The 19,491-nt window shown below is 38.1% G+C and overlaps 1 protein-coding gene across 2 annotated transcripts in view; it reads right to left on the reverse strand.

The window, feature by feature from the left end:
- The window catches only part of frmd4b (FERM domain containing 4B), a 285,193-nt gene that overhangs the window by 139,400 nt on the left and 126,302 nt on the right, over positions 1 to 19,491 (reverse strand). For both annotated transcript variants that reach the window (XM_016991676.2, XM_008105390.3), the window contains 4 exons: positions 16,645 to 16,710; positions 15,286 to 15,380; positions 11,365 to 11,457; positions 6,708 to 6,792 (listed from right to left, as the gene is read on the reverse strand). In XM_016991676.2, the coding sequence (XP_016847165.1) occupies positions 6,708 to 6,792; positions 11,365 to 11,457; positions 15,286 to 15,380; positions 16,645 to 16,710 (339 nt within the window). The remainder of the gene's footprint in view (positions 1 to 6,707; positions 6,793 to 11,364; positions 11,458 to 15,285; positions 15,381 to 16,644; positions 16,711 to 19,491) is intronic.

Genomic DNA, 19,491 nt, shown 5'->3' on the forward strand with positions numbered 1-19,491 from the left:
CTATTGGTCAGTTCAAATAACAGAAGATCAATTGATAACTCTTGTATGGTGAGCTACATGCAGATAAATCAGTGATTTAATGCATCTATTCTAATTAGGACTAATAGTAAGATCCAGATCTAAACATGCAAACACAGCAATAGACAAGCTGGAAAGAGAATTGTTCTCTTCCAAGGACGTTACTAACACCACTATAATGCAGCCAATCTCACAATCAAATGTCCTAAGACTCAGACTTGGTGTGGGTCTGTCTACCAGCCCATGAAGCATCCATTCTGGTTCTGGTTCAGAAAAGTATGCAAGTGAATAGCCAAGTCTACAGCACATTTTAATATGTTACCTGACAGTTGACACTTAATAGTCACAATCCTTTCTTTCAATACTTTTCTCTTAAAAAGTATTTAGTAATCAAGACAGTCTACACAATTGCTATTGATCTAGCCTGGTTTCTGTACCACGCCCCACTATCTCAGCATCTGTAATTTTGGGCTCCTACAATCCTGGTATTTATGTAAGTTGCCCAAGACCTTTGGCAGTTTACAATTAGTTCTGCTCCAATCTTTGAGTAATCTGTGCATCCACTGATTAGTTTCACTTATCCTGTTTAACTGTGTTAGGAAGAGTTTCCCAGCTGTGGGCTACATGAATATAAGGAGATTTACAGAATATGGTCAATTGTTAAAACCAAGTAGGGTACATCCATTGGTTCAATCGGAACATGGTAACTGAAGCCTTATGTTTGGCTGCCTTAAATCCTGGTTTTGGCAAAAAACATAAAGTATAAAGAAATGAAATGCAAAAAACAAGTTCCATTCATTTAATGGCTCTACTCTATTGGGGAGTAATAACCAGACATAGGAAAATAAGAGCAGGCAAAGGAAATATCTGAGGTTTTGAATCAGATATATTTAATCTTGAATAGTCAGTGGTTTCCAACCTTTGGGCCTCCAGGTGTTTTGGTCTTCAACTCCCAGAAATCCCAGCCAGCATACCAGCTGTTAGGAGCTCTGGGAGCTAAGGCCAAAACACCTGGAGGCCCATAGGTTGGTAACCACTGGATTACATGGACGGTCTCATTTTGCAACTCAGGTTTTAATCCAGAGCAGGGCAGCAGAACTAGATCGGGTAGAGAATAGATTGTGATCTATTGTCAGATCTTTGAGTAATTTATTGGCAAGTATTTCTAATTCCCCAAAGCAACATCAAAATGGCTTCCTCCACCATTGCATCTTTCAAAATAATTGCTGAAACAGAGGAAAGCTGTGGGTAAGTGAACTAGGTGTAGGTTTTTATTTTATCTGTTTTACCACTTTTGTTACTTAATTCTGAGAATGTGATCTGCCCAACCAGAAATGCTGAGATTCATTTTGCACTTGGCTCAAGTTGGTGGACTTCACAATTCTAGGAGAAAACAAGTTGACCCAACAAGTCTGAAATCTGTCCATCTCTGCAGTAGACTTTCCCCCAAACATGCACAAAAGATAAAACACTGTGGAGACTATTGAAGCTTGTGGATGCATTCTTCTATTGAAACTTGTAGAAGTGGGTGAATGTTCAATCAGTGCAAGTGAGGTTGAATATAAACACTTCCATCTTCACATATACTTTTCACTGAGGCCTAACCGAGGCCTAACCAAAAAAACTGTCTTAGATTATATAGGATTGTTCAATTAAAACAAACAACGTTAGTATGCGATAGCTGTGAAAAGAGAAAAATCAAGGCTTGGTATCATGCAAAAGAGCTAACAGAAGGAGAACAATATGAAGAGCTTGCCCATAGGAAGGGCAGGGAATAAATAAATAGGCTGAGGATTTTAAATGCAATGTGCAGGTGAAGTCTCTCATGTTTGTCCATCTCTTTACACTGCATCTCAGGAGACTGGCTTACATCTACTCAAAGGTATCTTCCACATCTATCTCAGTGTCTCTTACCATTGTCTTTTATTGCCAAAGGGGACAAAGTATGAATATTTGACAAGTGTATGAAATCTGGATCTTTGAAATTTGAGTCAAACACTGCTTCACAAGTTACTGACCCTCAGTTTCAGACTCCAGAGATAAAATGGAAGTACTGTCAGGTTTTTTCTCTCTCTGTAAATGTGGAAAGCAACAACAGCAACTCTGGCATTTCTTTTAAAAGGCATGTCATTATAACATTCCCATAATTAAGCTCTGTCTAGTTCTAACATTTTCAAATGTAATACACTAGACTCTCAGTTAACCGAAATCAATCAACCAGAACGCTCAAGAAACTAGAAAAAGTAACTAAAATTGTATACTGCATTCATAATACAGTAAAACTGTCTTACAATAAGTTAAATTTATATTTATTTGTCCTAATTTGCTTATAATTATTTTAATATTAATTGCAAATCACTACAGAGTTTATGGTATGGTATAATATGAAGTATACTATCAGCTAAGCCCATTTTTAATACTAATGCTCAAACAACCAAAAACTACATTGATCCATCATCTACCAATCCACATGTGTGCCGGTTAATCGAGAGCCTACTGTATTAAAGAGCTACATAAATTTCCAGTCAAGAGAACTTAATTTTTTTTATTGACTCTGCCCTCTGTCATTTAAAATCCCTCTAAGATACACAGAATTGTGCTACCTCACCCACAAATGGAATAAAACTACTGGCAAAAGCAACAAAGACTGCCTGTCTGTGTTCCCATTATTTCCTGTAGTATTTAGAGCTCGGCTTCAGAGATGACTGTACAAACTGGTATGTTGTATGGATGATGGGAGCAGATAATCTCTATTGCTGATAAGATGCAGGCTATTGGGGCATTTCATGAAATCCAATTCTAAACTAGTTTTACAAGGTAAAGCCATACCAGTGGTGGAGTTAGAGAGGGAGTTTTTAATTGCAAATTTTAAATTATTGATGTACAAGCATTAAGTGAGCACAACTTACTGACCAACACATTTTTATTTCACCTAAATTTGAATATCCAGCAACACAGCTTTATCACTGTTGTCCTGAGATACTTTCACTTTTCCCCACTTTCCCACTTTTTTCTTGTGTTTTTAAACCACAGAGCGACTCCTAGGACAGAGATGAAAACTATTAGACCTTCAGATGTTGCTAAATGGCAACTTCTGGCAGCCCTGGCCAGCATACCCAACAGTTAGAAACGATAGGAGCTTTGGTTCTACAATATTTGTAGGGCCACACAATACCCAATGCTTCCCTATAGAAATAGCTTCTTCCATTTTGGGCTACCAGGCAGATTCAACAAGAAAAGAGTGCCTGGCACCAGTTATCCTGATAGCAATTAATACACACCTAGTAAAGGAAAAATGTCCAGTCCAGACTGTATACAGCACGAGGATTTTGGATGAATGGATTTTAATCATATGTTATATATTTTTATATTGTTTTAATTGGATTTTCATTGCTGTTTTAATTATGTATAGGCATCAAATTGTTGCCAATTTTGTAGAAGGGCGGGATATAAATGTTGGAAATAAATAAATAAATAAATATACAACACACATAGCCTTTGAAAGCAATCATTGATGCAGAGTATTTACAATGCTCTCTCTCTCTCTCTCTCTCTCTCTCTCTCTCTCTCTCTCTCTCCCTCCATATATCACACCCAATCACAACCTCTGGATTAGCATGTGAGTTGAACCCACGAGTTGGCAAAAACAACATGAGCGATGTTTATATTTTGACAGTTTTCGCTTTTCTTTTGCATACATAAATATGTATACATTCCTCTGCACGCCCACATACTTATCCACACCCAACTCATTCATCCACACTTTCCTTCCCATCCTGATCTAGATGTACACCCTTGGCCGAGGCAAAGAGTTTTTGGGCAAGGAGTGTTTGTGTCTAGTAAACTTGCTCTGACAGATCCAGAAGCCAAATCTAACAGTGGTTTAAGATGCTTATTGAAAGGAAAAGATGCTGCACATGTTGAACCTTATTCACTGGGTGCTGAAAATAATTTTCTTAAGGGTCCCTTTAAAAAAATTCTTTAGCATGTATTTTCCTCTGTCACACTCTTCCATCTTAAGAGGTTACAGAACAAATAATCATATACACATGTAGAGTCTGCTTAAACATTTTCCCACCCACTCCATTCCTTCACTACAATTTCCTCTCTTTAGTCATTGGTTGAACCCTATTCCCTTATTGACTTTTTGACTGACCAGGCAAGAATATCTCCATCTTTCTATTTCTTTGCCATCATTCAGTCTATTACTGATTACAAATAGGCAACAGTTATGACCAAAACAGCTTTTTTTGGCTTATGGTGGAAAGGTATAATAGAGCTGGGTCTCATCTGCATACTGAGAGTACTGAACCTCCGAAGTCAGAAGGCATTTCTCAGTGCTTTCCTGCATATGTTAAAAAGGATGTGGGACAGAACTGAGTTCACTACACAGCTACAACACTTTGACACTTTAACCATCATGGTTCCAATGTATGGCATGTGAGGAAGTATATACGTAGTATTCTCTGACAGAGAGCTCTAGTATCTCATACAAATACAAATTATAGGATTTATGTCACAGGCATAGCATCAAACAGCTATATTTGTGGTGAGTGATAATCTCATGCTTATCAGTTACATCTCTGTGCTTGATAAGCACATTTTAGTTCAAGTTGAGGGCAATGTTCATCAGGTATACTGCCTTCTTTTTGCCATACCACCCATCCAATGACAGATATCTGAAGTTTTCTGTCTGGACAGGACAAAGGCCAGGTCAAAGGGGCAAAGTGGATCACTCAATGGCAGATGGCAAATATGAACATAAGTGTGTCTCTATCAAGCCACTGTTTGCTTTAGCACAAGGGTAGGAAAATGTGGCCCATGGTGTTCGACTTGCCCACAGCAGACTTTTGGGGGCTCCAAGGTTTTCCCAAGATTCCCCTGACATAAAGCTGCCGAAAACAGTTCTTTTATTTTTTCCTGAAAAGTATGTTAAATATCTTGCAGCACCAAAGGGAGGAAGGGAGAGGAAGAAAAAAAAGAAACGTAGCAGTGCATTTAAGACTAACTGGTTTTTATTTTCGCATGGGTTTTAATTAATATAAACCTACTTCTTCAGATGCAGTACTGTTTTTAGATGTAGTATTGAGTGGCATTAAGGCTTCAGGCACAACAACTCCCTCAGTGGTGAATAGAATTTAAACTTTGACACATGCAGCCCAAACCCTCTCTTCCACCTAAGATGTTTTGATGACATCTTTGTCATTTGGTGGCATGGAAAGCAATTACTTTAGAAGTTATATCAAATTTCAAAGTCTTCCACTCTACCATCAATCTGAGCCTAGAACAATCCAAACAACAAAATCAGGATTTTTTACAATGCTGTGCAACTATACAATGGACCTTTACACACTGTGCTCTAAAGAAACCTCAATGAAGTTGCACATGTTTATATGCCTCCAGTTTTCACCCAGAACACAATGACAAAATCTGTTGTTGACAGTCAATATCCCTGATACTGCTCAGACCCACAAGACAGAAATTCAAAACTTTTGGAATTACAGCAGGCATTTCTCAAGCAATACCTAACCCCAAGGAGGTGAAGGCATAAATCAACAATACTTAGAAACCATCAACAGATCAGAAACACAAAAAATGACAGAACATCCCAAGTGGCCACATAGAGTTCTCATCTTAGACTACTCAAACTCATAGTCAACAACTACAACCAATTATGGAGAATAGTACTGCCCTTTCACAAGCTCTGAGTGGTAAACCTTTATGGGTTTCAGACAGCTTCTAAATCATAAACAATGACTATATTCACTTGCAACAGGATATAATGAATGGCAATACATGAACAAGACCATGTCACAAACTCAAATGTGGACTCTGTTCCAACATCTACACTGTGAGCAAAATTGCAATAGCTAATAACATCACTTGCAATAGTAAAGGTGCATATATTAGCACTTCCTCCAGTTTGATACATATCCAGTGCCAGCAATATCCTTCTACACTCTACATTGAACATATCTGACAAGAGAATTAATGGACACAAATCTGACACTAGAAATGGCAATATATAATAAACAGATGAAGAACATTTGCACAATTTAAACCCTCCTTCTCCTGAACAATTGTAAGCATCCTTGTCCATTAAGTAGCATTAATTCTTTTTTAAAGTGTAATTGTTGACATGAGTATATATTATTAATACATATCTTATTTGGTTTTTTTTTTCCAGTAAAGGGATCAAAATGGGGACTTTGGAGACTTTCTGGAGCCAATCGGGCTTGTGCACATAAACAATAAACAATAGCTTATCCCAATTGTACTTTCCTCTCTTTTCAAACTGAATCACCATTTTTCAGTTGTGTTCACCGTAACCATTCATTACAATTGCTCAACACTTTGCTTATGAAAATATACTATGAAAAAATGAACATCATCACAAAAAGACAAAAGATACTTTGATTTCATGCATTCAAGTTTAATGTAAGGAGATATTGGCATACCACCATGCTTTAAAGTGGAAAATGTTGTATGTTTTTACAGGTTATTAGATTCAAGCCATTCAAGATCAGGTTTCACAATGTGACTCAAAAAACCTTGAATGGTTTATGGAACATATCCTGCAATTTCTGTCATTTTTTGTTTTGCCCATGTTAATATATATGTTCACAAATGAGACTTTTAGGACTAGAAACATAGTACCTTGAAATTGTATGGGAAGAAATGGTAATTACCTTATGCACACAGGACTTTGCATTCAGGAAAAACAGTTCTACTGTGGTCTTGTCCTTTAGAAAAGAAATGCTTTCAATGTAAAACCTAAAAGAAAGAGGTCAGAAGCAACATCAATATTCTACTGTAGTTCCAGCTATAAAGCAACCATAATCTACTGGTTTATGTTAGAACACAACAAATAAATCAGTTTAATATCTCATGGAAGACATTTGACTAGCCAAATAATTATGATTTTTAAAATGTATTATTTTTATAACCCATCTTTCTTCCAGGATGGAACCCAAGGTATAATAAAGTGTCCGCTAAAACAAGAACAGTTAAAACTATGTGTGATATGAAAATTTTAAAAAATAGATAGGTAAAGGTAAAGGTTTTCCCCTGACATTGTCTAGTCATGTCGGACTCTAGGGGTTGGTGCTCATCTCCATTTCTAAGCCAAAGAACTGGCATTGTCCATAGACGTCTCCAAGATCATGAGGCCGGCATGACTGCATGGAGCGCCGTTACCTTCCCATCAGAGTGGTACCTATTAATCTACTCATACTTGCATGTTTTCAAACTGCTAGGTTGGCAGAAACTGGAGCTGACAGCGGGAGCTTACTCCGCTCTCTGGATTCAAACCACCGACCTTTCAGTCAGCAAGTTCGACAGCTCAGCAGTTTAACCCACAGCGCCACAGGGGGCTCCTAAAAATAAATACTCTTAAAATGAAAGGTTTTAAAACTTTTGTTTAAAATACAAAGATCCAAAGACATCAACCTTATTAAAATTACTTTTACACAACTAATTAAAAGTTGGATGTTTCTTGGGGACTCTTTGCCTACAGGCAAAAAGACTAGAGAAGGATTCAGCTAAACCATCTCTGGAAGGATTCAGCTAAACCATCTCTCCATAGTCTGGGAGCATCCACTGATAGTTAAGCTGGTATCACACTGCATTAATTCTACAGCGTAGAAAAAAAAATTGCCAGACAAAAAAAACATTTTTCTTATTAAGACAGAGCACTGATAGACATGTTGAAAGGTGACAGGTCAAGAGATGTACAGAGAAACCTCTGTGAGTCCTGCACATTCTAGATAATGAAGGGCGTTAAATCTTTAATGAGGCCATAGCTCTGTGGTATCTGCAGAAGAAGAGAGAGTTGCATCTCAACCTGAGAACTCGCTTTGGACAAATAAGTCAGAGACTTTATGTCAGGTCCATGGCACAAACTAGGTCATGCCAACCCTACTGTTGGCATGTGAGTCACAGCAAGCATATCTCCCATCTTTCAAACAGAAACATACGGAGACTTCACTTGTTTTCTCACATTTTGGCCCAGAATGATAAGGGGCATAAAAAGCTTGTTTCAAGTTCTGGTAGCATCTCGAGCTGGGGAATTACCATAATTTCAGTTTTTTTCAAAGCCACCTTGTCTAATGCTTGTCCTCCAAGCCAAAATTTGAAGATCACTTTCTTGATCAAAGATGAGGGGGGTCTGTGCCTTGGAAAAGTAAATTTGAATAGTTTTGCAAGCTGGATTGGGAAGTGTTGTTTATATGATCATGCCTACAGGCCAGAATTTTCCCATGGTTGCTTACCAAAGGCTATAGATTAATTTGCCAACATTTAAAAAATATGGAAGTACTACATCTGGAGCTCTACAGCTATATTGGCTTGAGAACCAAGAGCAGTGGTTCTCAATCTGCGGGCTGCCAGGTGTTTTGGCCTACAACTCTAGAAACCCCGGCCTGTTTATCAGCTGTTAGGATTTCTGGGAGTTGAAGGCCAAAACGTCTGGCACCCACAAGTTGAGAACCACTGCCTATGAGAAACAGACTAAAATTTTCATCTCAATGTCAGGGACCTCTGTATTTAATTGGCCAGTGATGAGTTCTCAAAAATAAGCTGAACTTGCTTTGGCACAGTGTTACAAGATCATGATATCAGAATCGAAAGTTTGCTCAATAAAGACAAAAAACTTGCCAAGACCAATAGATTAGAAACTGTGAATGAATCTCACAATGAAGTGCAGCTGAACATGATAATTGCAAAAGAAATCTGGAGTAATTTTGCTCATAAATATGCATATATATTTTTCTTTACACAAATGTTAGATAGCATCTTTGAGATTAAGCTGACAATCTTTTTGTTAAGGAAGCAGCCACACCTGTAATCTCAAATGATGTTTAGAATGCTGTTCACAATGAGCTAAGAACTGAAATGTCAAAGGATACTACCACGCAAGAAACTTCTTATTATCTGAAAAGGAGTAGCACAAGTCAGAACCACAGACAGGAAAGGATGTCAAAAGAAATGACAAGCATATTTTTGTGGTCTCGCTTTGTTGGGTATGTTGCCATTGTTCTCGAGATAGTAATATTTCCTTTACTATTCGAATAAGGTTTGCAGTCAATTCAAGTTGCCACCTGGCATGAACCCAACACAAGGAATTTGTGTGAATTGAGAGTGCATAAACTGTAGAATTAATGCAATTTGACACCACTTTAAGGCCTACACAACTTTTTAAAAGGTGAGTGGAGGAGCCTAAAGGTGCCTGGCAAAAAATGGCCAGTAATATCCCCAAAATAATAATAATAATAATAATAATAATAATAATAATAATAATAATAATAATAATCTTTATTTATACCCCGCCACCATCTCCCCAATGGGGACTCGGGGCGGCTTACATGGGGCCATGCCCAGAACAATACAATATAACAAAATATAATAGAACAACAAATCATAACACATTAAACAACACAATAAAAGAAAATATACACTACATTAAACAAGATCAAAGAACAATAAAACCAAGGGCGGGCCACATGAACACTAGATTAAAACTCGAGGTGAGAAAGGAAGTACGAGTAAAAACCACAGAGGACAGGATCATAAAGTGGCGGTGCGATCTGGAGGACAAATATTGAAGGAGAGCAGCAAAAGGGATGTATGTAGTGATTACTCTCCAAAGGCGCAACGGAAGAGCCATGTTTTCAGGTCTTTCTTAAAGGCTGCTAGTGTGGGGGCTGGGAAGGTACAATTGCCTAGTGCCTCTGTAGATGTTTGCATTGTATAGGTGGATGTTAGGGATGAATAACAATGCACTTTGGGGAGGGTGCCATGACTTTGGTCTGTAAATAAGTGGGTTAATTGGCGCCCAAACATGGTTGCAACACAGCAACTGAAACCTCTTATTATAATGAGTTGAGTATTCATTAGCTTGGATCCTAAAATAGTTTTATATTAAGTTTAAGGAATATGAATCTGGGTTGCTGTGAGTTTTCCGGGCTGTATGGCCATGTTCCAGAAGCATTCTCTCCTGACATTCACAACCTCTGAGGATGCCTGCCATAGATTATCCAGCGATTCTGGCCATGAAAGCTTTCTCCCATCTCTTCCCTTGTGGCTACAAGACATACTAGAGAGAGCGAAATGTGGATTGTGATGAAGGGACTGTTGAAAAATTGAACCAAACTGGGAATACTTTCTCTGAGTATAACGTATTTCATAACAATATGATGGGAATGAGTTCCATGCATGCTGCCTTGAGTTACAAGGAGGAAGGGCAACAAATAAAAGTGAAAAATAGTGTCAAAACAGTCAGCTAAAAGAATTCATGAATGTAAATCTGGCTATAAAAAGTGGCATTTAAATTTCTATTCTCTCCTCCATTGTTTTCTTCATGGACTTTATCATACTGAGGAGGTGGAGAACTGGTAAAGCAGGATTGTCTCCTTTGGTGATAGTCCCTCTCTTACAACATAATATGATATTAATTGCTAGTCCACTGCTTTCCATCTCTACATGAAGCTGCTATTCTATGGCATTTTCACAACATGGTATACAGATACTTATCAGTATTGTCATCCTTCACAATGCACTGCTGTTGGTGTCATGCAACTCTGATGTCTCAGCAGTGAGAATATGCATTTCTGGGTAAGCTGTATCATCCTTCTTCCCACTATGGTGCTTCCCCACTTTTTCAAATTTTAAAATATACTTCTGAATTCTGAGAAGTGCTGGGTAAAGAAATAATGCTCCTTTTATTAGTGAAGGGAGAGAGGGAGACGAGGGCAATCCTGCTGCTGATGTTATAGCATGCCTCCATCGAAGTGCCTAGATATCATTGTATCATGTAAGTCCTGGGACTATGGCACAATCACAGCTATTGATGGGTTTTTCCTGTCAATGGTGGGGGATAGCAGCAAACCAGCAATGAATATCTATGCTGGCTGCCTTCTACACCAGTTCACTACCTGCATGCAATAACGTCCTTTTTATCTTTGTGTGCGGCTAAAGAATAGGAAGCCTTGGAATATGGATATTTCCAAGGCCAGTAAGGTGCTCTTCAAAGAAAAGGTTCCCTAGAAGTCAGCCTTTTTACCATGTATAGAAAGATGGTGCTATATCTTGAATTCTGACTCATCTTTTAAAGGTTTAAATAAAGAATTTGGAACATGATGTAGCATGTTGTGTTGGGAAATGATAAGGGAAGTGTGACACAGCCACAAATACAAATGGCACTTTATTTTAAAAAAATATCCAGCAACACAAGAGAATCAGCTCAACCTGGTTATTCAGAGTTAATGAATTAAAAGAAATTCAACATCAAATCATTGCTTGCAATTTCACACTACTAATATTTATTTTGCACATAGGATTATTACTTACCTGACTGCAAAAAACAAAGCTGCTGGACCGGGTTTCTTGGGCAAATCATGATCCAAAACTCTGTGATCTAATTGTAGCCAGATATTCTGACCCCTGGAAGTATAAAATAAGATTTAAAATGAAGCAAAATAAAAAATCATATACAAAGAAATGAATCTGGTTGCATATTAAGAGTCAGGAAATGTGCATTGCACACCCATGTGTCTCAGTATGCACCTTCACAATTCACTAAGAGTGCATCTTAGTGCCTCTGCTACTTAATTAAGTATATGTAAAGTTATGTTAATCGAGGAAGTAAATATATGAATGAATGAATAAATAAATAAGATGAGGCATTCTGGCAGTTGTTTTTTTAAAAAAGAGGTAAGGGAATTCCAGTCATTCTTTCCTTCAGAGCTAAGGGCCAATTAATACACTGAGATATGAATGTAATCAGGTGCTATAAACACAACAGGCTCAGCCTTTCTTAGAGCAGGTGAAAACAGGTCTAGCTTACATATCACACACGGCATAGATTTTAAAAGTAATGAATCTTATTGGTTTGAACATGGTTTCCAAGCATGATCACACAACTGAGCACTCAACTCTTAATTTTTCAGTGGGAGAAAATTATTACTCACCCTCCTTTCCAATAGTGTAGTAATCCCTCCCTCCAAAACAAACCAGGTTTCACTGATAAGTCTTTTTTCCACTACATTATAAATCAAACCAGACAGAAGGTAAAAGGGCATCTTTCTAATCCATTTTAGCCAATCTGATGCCCTGTGAATTATTTAATTTATTTGTTATTTAATTAATTTACTTGAAGACGTGGCTCTTCACACATCTTGCACTTTATCCCATACCCTCTCTCCATTACTGCAGCTGGCATTTATTTTATTCCAGTAATTTACCGTCATGGTTAGAGGATCACAGCTTGATTTAGTCTGAACTGATGTTTTATACGTTGCATGTGTTTTACTTTATTGAATTTTATACTGTGTTCACTTTTATGTTGTTTTTAGGCACCTTGTGCTGTTTGTAAGCCGCTCCAAGTTCCTTCAGGGAGATGGTAGAGGGACATAAGAATAACGTTTTTATTATTATATTATTATTTATTTAGTTATAATATTTTAATAGCACCTTTTGCACTACCATTAAGGCATGTAATAACCTCTTACAAAGAAAAGAAATTACAAATTATTAAAATAACCATGCAAATGGAATAATTTAAAAAGCTATGTTGCAAGTATGTAACTTTTCCCACTGAAAGTGAGGAAAGCATTATCAGAGAAAAACAGAGTTGGAAGGGGCCCCATGGGTGATCAAATCCAATCCCTGGCTCAATGCAGGATCTCACAGTGGTTCTCAACTCCTATAAATCCTAACATCTGGTAAAATGGCTGGGATTTCTGGGAGTTGTAGGCCAAAACATCTGGGGAGAACCACTGAGCTAGAGCATCCCTAGCAGGTAGTTGTCCAGCCAGAGCATAATTCTGAAAGGAATGCACACCACAATTAGGTGGAAGGCAATCTGAAGTGAGGAAGACCACATTCCAGTTGGATAGACTCCATCAAGGAAGCCATGGCTCAGAGTCTACATGACTCTAGGAGGCTGCTGAGGATAAATGACTTGAAGGTCTCTAATCCACAAGGTTGCCATAAGTTAAAGTAGACTTGATGCCAGTAAACAACAACTAAAGGAAGTCCGTCATGCCTGGCAAGCTGGACTCTGCAGGAACTGGTGTCCTCAGGAGCACCTCTCCCCTAAGCAGTTAAGGACTCAAAGGTGGTGGATGAGAACATTAATCAACTCCATCAAAATAGGGATTATAGCAGTTACTGTCCAAAATCTCTGGAAGACACCAGGTTAGGGCAAGCTGTTCTAATTAACCACTATTTGCCCCTTTACTGCTGCACATTACAGTGGTGTATGAAGAATTACAACTGCATGGATGCAGAAAGTCCCCACAGTCTGTTGTCACCAACAAAATGCACGATCAACCATAAACCAGGTTATTGTCTAAACAGACTTTGTAAAACCAATGATCCCTTGACATACATGCTGATTTTGACCAGTAAATTTAAGATAAGTGGAAAGGAATAAACTTTGTGTCTTGACTGTCACCAAAGAAAATATCACAACAAAATCCAAAAATCTACAAAACAGCAGTATCTTTATTGGTCAACCAAAATCCACAAAATAGCTCTTGCAGTCTTTTGAAGCTACATTGGTTTCTTCATCGGACAAGGATGTTAAACATTATATTGAAGAAGAAAAGGATTTTGGATTTTGTTGCAATTTGCTGGACTACATGGCTAGCCATTGACTTCATTTCCATGAAATATTGTAGGAAATCTAGAGAAGTTTTTAATAAACTAGAGCTAGACTGCCCTCTGGAGGTTGCAAGTGCATACTTAAAATACTGCAAAAAGCACAGCATTCTTAGATATCTTCAATTCTTTAAAATTGGCTATTTTATTAGTTTTTTAAAAATCTCTCTAATGTGTCCAAACAAAAACTATGGCTGTGTTTTGAGGCAAATGTTACACCCATTTCTAGGGGGGGGGGGGGGGAAGCAATTATCTAAGTAGAAATGCTGCTGGGAGAGCATGCATTTGTGTGTGTGTGTGAATACATGTAAACAAAGCTGTGATATTTTTTAACAAAAAAGAAAAGCACATACAAAATCTCTCCTTTCTTTTCCAGGACAACTTTCCCAAGTTCAGCTAGCATTTCAAAAAATATACAATGACAGAAGCTGGTATCACAGGTGGTAACAGTCTGCAGTTCAGCACTCCCAAAGAATAAATAATGAACACTACATCGTGTGGGTCCAGGTTACCTCTGCCCCTTAGGATACTGAGGTTCCCATTTCTGGAAGAGATCTGACAGCCAAATGAGCTGATGGACTTCAAGACCTAATTAAAGACCCGTCTCTTCCGGCAGTCCTACCCAGTCAACTCACCATCATTATTTTGATTGACATTCTACTACTGATTTGTAACCTGTGTTTGGTGAATGTTGGGTTTTTATAATGGTATGTGTTTTATCTGTGTGTTTTATTGTGTGTGTGTAGTGTTGTCAAAGCCTTTCACAACCTCTGAGGATGCCTGCCATAGATGTGGGTGAAACATCAGGAGAGAATGCTTCTGGAACATGGCCATACAGCCCGGAAAACACACAACAACCCTATATATGTAGTGTTCATATGGTTTGATTTTGTTGCACCCCATCTTGAGCCATTAGGAGAGGTGGGTAATAAATAATGTATTATTATTAAAATGTATTATTAAAACATGGTAAAGTACATGCCATGTACACATATATGTAACTGCAGGTTTAAGTAAAGCAACAGTGGAAACTGAGCATATTTAAAGATTTTCCAAGGCACACACAGCCCGAAAGACATACAACAACCCTGTGATCTCGGCCATGAAAGCCTTCGACAATACATTTTCCAAGGCAGCTTCTTTGTTACTGAAGTCATACATACATACACCCCACCCCTTAGGATCCAACTTTTACATATGGAAAGACTTTGATTCTTCTGTGTATGTCAGAACAACATTGGGGAGTTTTGTTTTGAAGAGGTGCTATACAAGGGAAGCAAGCACTGGACTGCTACTTCTCTCTTCCTTGATTTACGGTGTTTCCATATGGAAGACTGGGGTATGGTTGGTCAGTTACTATAGATCAGTTCGTTATTGTTGGCATTTCTCTACCCAGCACCAGAAGTTGCTCACTTTGGAAATAAAGTAGACACTAGTAACATGAAGGTATAACAAACAGATGATCAACTTGGTACCTCCTCCTAACAACAATTAGACAACTACTACAGAGTAATTTGCTACCCAACTACTACAGAGTAATTTTGGATAAACCAATATTGTTCTTTGTCTATATAGTAAAAAGTGGTTTACAAAATAACATATACTTACGTATCATCTATGAATGTGATCCCAAAATATTCCTTTTCTTTGAGGTTGAAATGTGAAGCTACCAGATCTAACAATTCTCGTGACAAAAGTTTAGGCTGTTGAAAAGAACAACATGGGTTATATGATGTTTATATGTACTGAGGCAATTGGCAGCCTGCATGTTAAACCCTTCTGATGTATAGACATTTCTCTTTCTGCAGCCTAAGTTTCCTTACAAAGCGCTTTTTACATTTGATGCAAAAAGAGATGGGGGATGTGTGTGTTATAATGTTATAGGATGTTATAATACACGTAATTCACGCACCATTGGCAATGTAGACTAGTGGCAATCGTTCCTCCAGTTCAATATCTGGGAAACGACACATTACCCTCTACTCTTTTATCTGATAATTCAGATTATGTATAGCGACAATGCTTGACTATCTCCATATTATGAAGAATATTTGTTTGAAAAAGATTAGCAGAGAGGGAATTCTGTCAAAATGCCTAGTCTCGTATATCTAAAAGAAATCTAGTCTCTTTTGGCACACTGAAGTCATTTGAGATAGTACAATTATAAATACTTAAACATCAAACTAAATAATACATGTAGGTGAGGATCATTCCACTTATATGTCTTCTGAGGCTTAAAGGAACAATTGAGAAGTCTGCTCCACCTGCTGTGTTACAAAATCATGGTAATATATCTCTCCTAAATTTTATTTGCTTTGGAAATCAATATGCTGTAGAGGTTTGAGCCTTAGACTACAACTCTGGAGGCCAGCATTGAAAATCCTATGCAGCCATGGAAACCCCTGGGTGACCTTGGGCAAGTCACACTCTCTCCGTCTCAAAGGAAAGCAAAGGCAAACATCCTCTGAACAACTGTTGCCAAGAAAACCCATGATATGATTGCCTTAGTGTTGCCATAAGTTGAAAATGACTTGGAGGCATACAACAACACTGTGTCTCCCCCTAAATTTTATTTTCTCTAGATGAGAAAAGTTCTTTCAACATATTTTAAAGCATTTACCCTCCTGGTTGCTCTCCTTTGGATAAACCCCAGTTTTCTGGGGTTCTTTTTGATATAATGTGCTAAGAAGGCCACCATATTTCAGTTGTTAGTGCTCACTAAAATAAACCCACATAATCAATGTGATCTTGGTAAATAAACATTTGAATACATTCCAAATCCTAGTTTGGAATCAATTCCAGAGGCAGCCTGACTAACATCTGCCCACACCACCTGGGATTCTGTACAATGCATTTTCATATTTAGAAATATGAATGTCCTCTCTGAGACAAGAACAGAAATGGATGGTTGCAAAAAGACGTAACTATAATGACATTATGAGATGAGATGAAATGTGTGTGGCTTACCTGAACCAGCAGCTCCAACTTTCTGTCATCCAGAAGCTGTACCTGACAGTGTCTCCCTTCTGTCATCTGCAAAGGAAGGAAACGTTGTTAATTAATTAACAATTAATTTTATTGAAGATTCTCAGTTTGGTTCATTAACCAAACCAAAGATCATTCTTTCTGTTTTAAAATATATGTCATGAAAATTATTTATATGTTTTGCTTGTTTTGCTATACAGGCAGTCCCCGAGTTACAAACATCCAACTTACAAATGACTCATAGTTACAAATGGGAATGAGACAACTGGAAGTGAGAGAAATCTACCCCTAGGAAGGGAAATTCACTCCTAAAGGAGTTATATGGAAAACATGTCTCCACTGAAGCTTGATCCTTGCTTCCACACCAAGCCAAATTTTTCAAAATACTGGGGAAAGGGAGGTGGAATCTTCTGAAAGGTGGCACAGATAGCAAAACAAACACCTATGAGATGGATAGGCTTGGACAGTATGACCCGGTGAGTTCCATTTTTCCAAGTTACAGTTCATTACTCCAACCATTACACTATAATCAGCCTACCCATTCCATCCTCAAATCCAAAAGATTTTTAGCCATAACAATCTTCTTTATACTGTCTTGAGACTAAACCAGTGTATTTGCTTCTATGTTTCCACTGAATGCTTCCTTATAATTGAACAAGTTTATCCATCAATATAATATTGTCTGTTGTGACTGGCAGCATCTTTCCAGGATCACAGACATAACTCTTTGTCTTTACCTGCCAGGGTTGGTTCTACTAGAAAAGGGAAGAACAGGTAGATCTGCAGGCTCCATGTCCCATAGCCTGTAACCTATAAACCTCCCTTTAACATTTTGGAAAAGGGTGTGTGAGGTGTGAAGGTCCAAGCTAACCTAAGCATCCCCATGACCTCCCTGTTTCAGAACCAGGATTGATCAACTACTGATTTCACTAGGCATCCTCATCCTGCCTATACACATTTTTCTTTGTGGAGGACAAAAATCTTATTACCAATCTATATCTGAATACAACACCGAATCTGTTTCTCATTTAACTATCCTAGTCATCTCTTTCAAATACAGAATACACTTATTCAAAATTTCTTGTCATGGGCTTAGTAGTGGAGGATATAGTTCTGTAAAGGTAAAGGTTTCCCCTGACGTTAAGTCCTGTCATGTCTGACTCTGGGGGTTGGTGCTCATCTCCATTTCTAAGCCGAAGAGCCGGCATTGTCCGTTGTCAAAGTAAGTATTGTACCTTAGCACTTATCAGAAAAGGAACCGCCCCCTGCTCTGAATCAAGTGGTGTCCTGGGAGAACCTAAAAGAAGCACAGATGCCTTCTACAATTCCAGTTCTTCTTTATGGGTGAGTCCCAAAGAACAATTGCCACATTTTCCCATGCAGACATTAAAAAAGGCCAGAAGTAGTGAAGTGGTGGAGAGAGATGGGGAGTTGGTTCTTCTTTTAAATTCTTCTGGAATTGACTGTTATAACCTTTTGTCACTCTGTTCAGATAAGGGAATGGTTCATTTATATATACATATATATGGAATTTTTTTCATGACTTGAGAAACTGCAAGTTGCTTCTGGTGTGAGAGAATTGGCCATCTGCAAGGACGTTGCCCAGGGGATGCCTGGATGTTTTGATGTTTTTACCATCCTTGTGGGAGGCTTCTCTCACGTCCCTGCCTGGAGCTGGAGCTAATAGAGGGAGCTCATCCATTTTCTCCCTGGGTTGGATTCGAATCGGGTCAGTAACCCAACCTTTAAATCATCAGTTCTGCTGGCATAAGGGTTTAACCCACTGCACCACTGGGGGCTCCATATATAAGAGATAAAATTGTATGTTAACATTTAGGGAATGGTGAAAGGCCTCTTTAATTGACTGGGTGGGGAAATGGTGTCAGTGGCAGGGGTGCAAAATGACCCCCCCCCCCAACTCATTCATGGGTTGTATCAAAATCCGTAATTTTGACCCTATATCCTGTCCTTGACTTATACATGAGGTTGACTTATACATGACTAAATATGCTAAGCTCCAGAAAGACAACTTCCAACACATTGATTTTTGAAGCCAACATTCAGATATAGAGCGGGAAAGTCACCTTTTTCCAAGCTCATTGATTGATTCAAGTGGGAAAATAAGCAATAAAACTCAACAAACCTACTTTGTTCTAAAATAATTGCTAGCCTTGTATTGAAGAACTGGAGTATAAAGGAGGCCTAAAGATTTATTGGAGATGGTTGGAGAAGCATCAATTGTTATCTAGGAGGACAATATCAGTAACCTAGTAAGGTTCAAAACTAAACAAAACGGTGTAATTCATTTCCTCTCCTTTCTGTTCTGAAGTAGAACAGAGGTTTTCACTGAACTTAAAAAAAACCTCAAATAGTATGAGAAAGATAATGCTAAGATCAATGTGTTGCCAAGGCTCACAGAAATTCCAAGGAAAAGGAAACACAATTATTAAATAAAGATCCAGTTCTCATGATTTTCTTTCTGTAAACTCAAACACTGTTGGATATTTCTGCTGTTCTTTAAGAATGGCAGCCACCTCCTTCACACCAAACATGCTGTTATAGGCAATATTTTTAGACTCCGCATTGTCATCAGCTTATACAGCATGTGTATTTTGATGTTATACAAACAGGAAGACTAAAAAAAGAAATAAACCTAATTTAGATTTTTTTAAAAACCAAGGAATGACCTGTGTATAAAAATACAGAGCATCTTTGTAGCATGGAGGCCTTTGGAGAAGGTATTTCCAGACTGCGGAAATCTGATGTAGTTTTTCCTGTCTTGAACTGTGATTTTGTTTTCGCTGCATAGAATTCCATCTGGTTGGGCAG

This window comes from Anolis carolinensis, chromosome 2 (genome assembly GCF_035594765.1).
Source record: "Anolis carolinensis isolate JA03-04 chromosome 2, rAnoCar3.1.pri, whole genome shotgun sequence".
Taxonomy (NCBI): domain Eukaryota; kingdom Metazoa; phylum Chordata; class Lepidosauria; order Squamata; family Dactyloidae; genus Anolis; species Anolis carolinensis.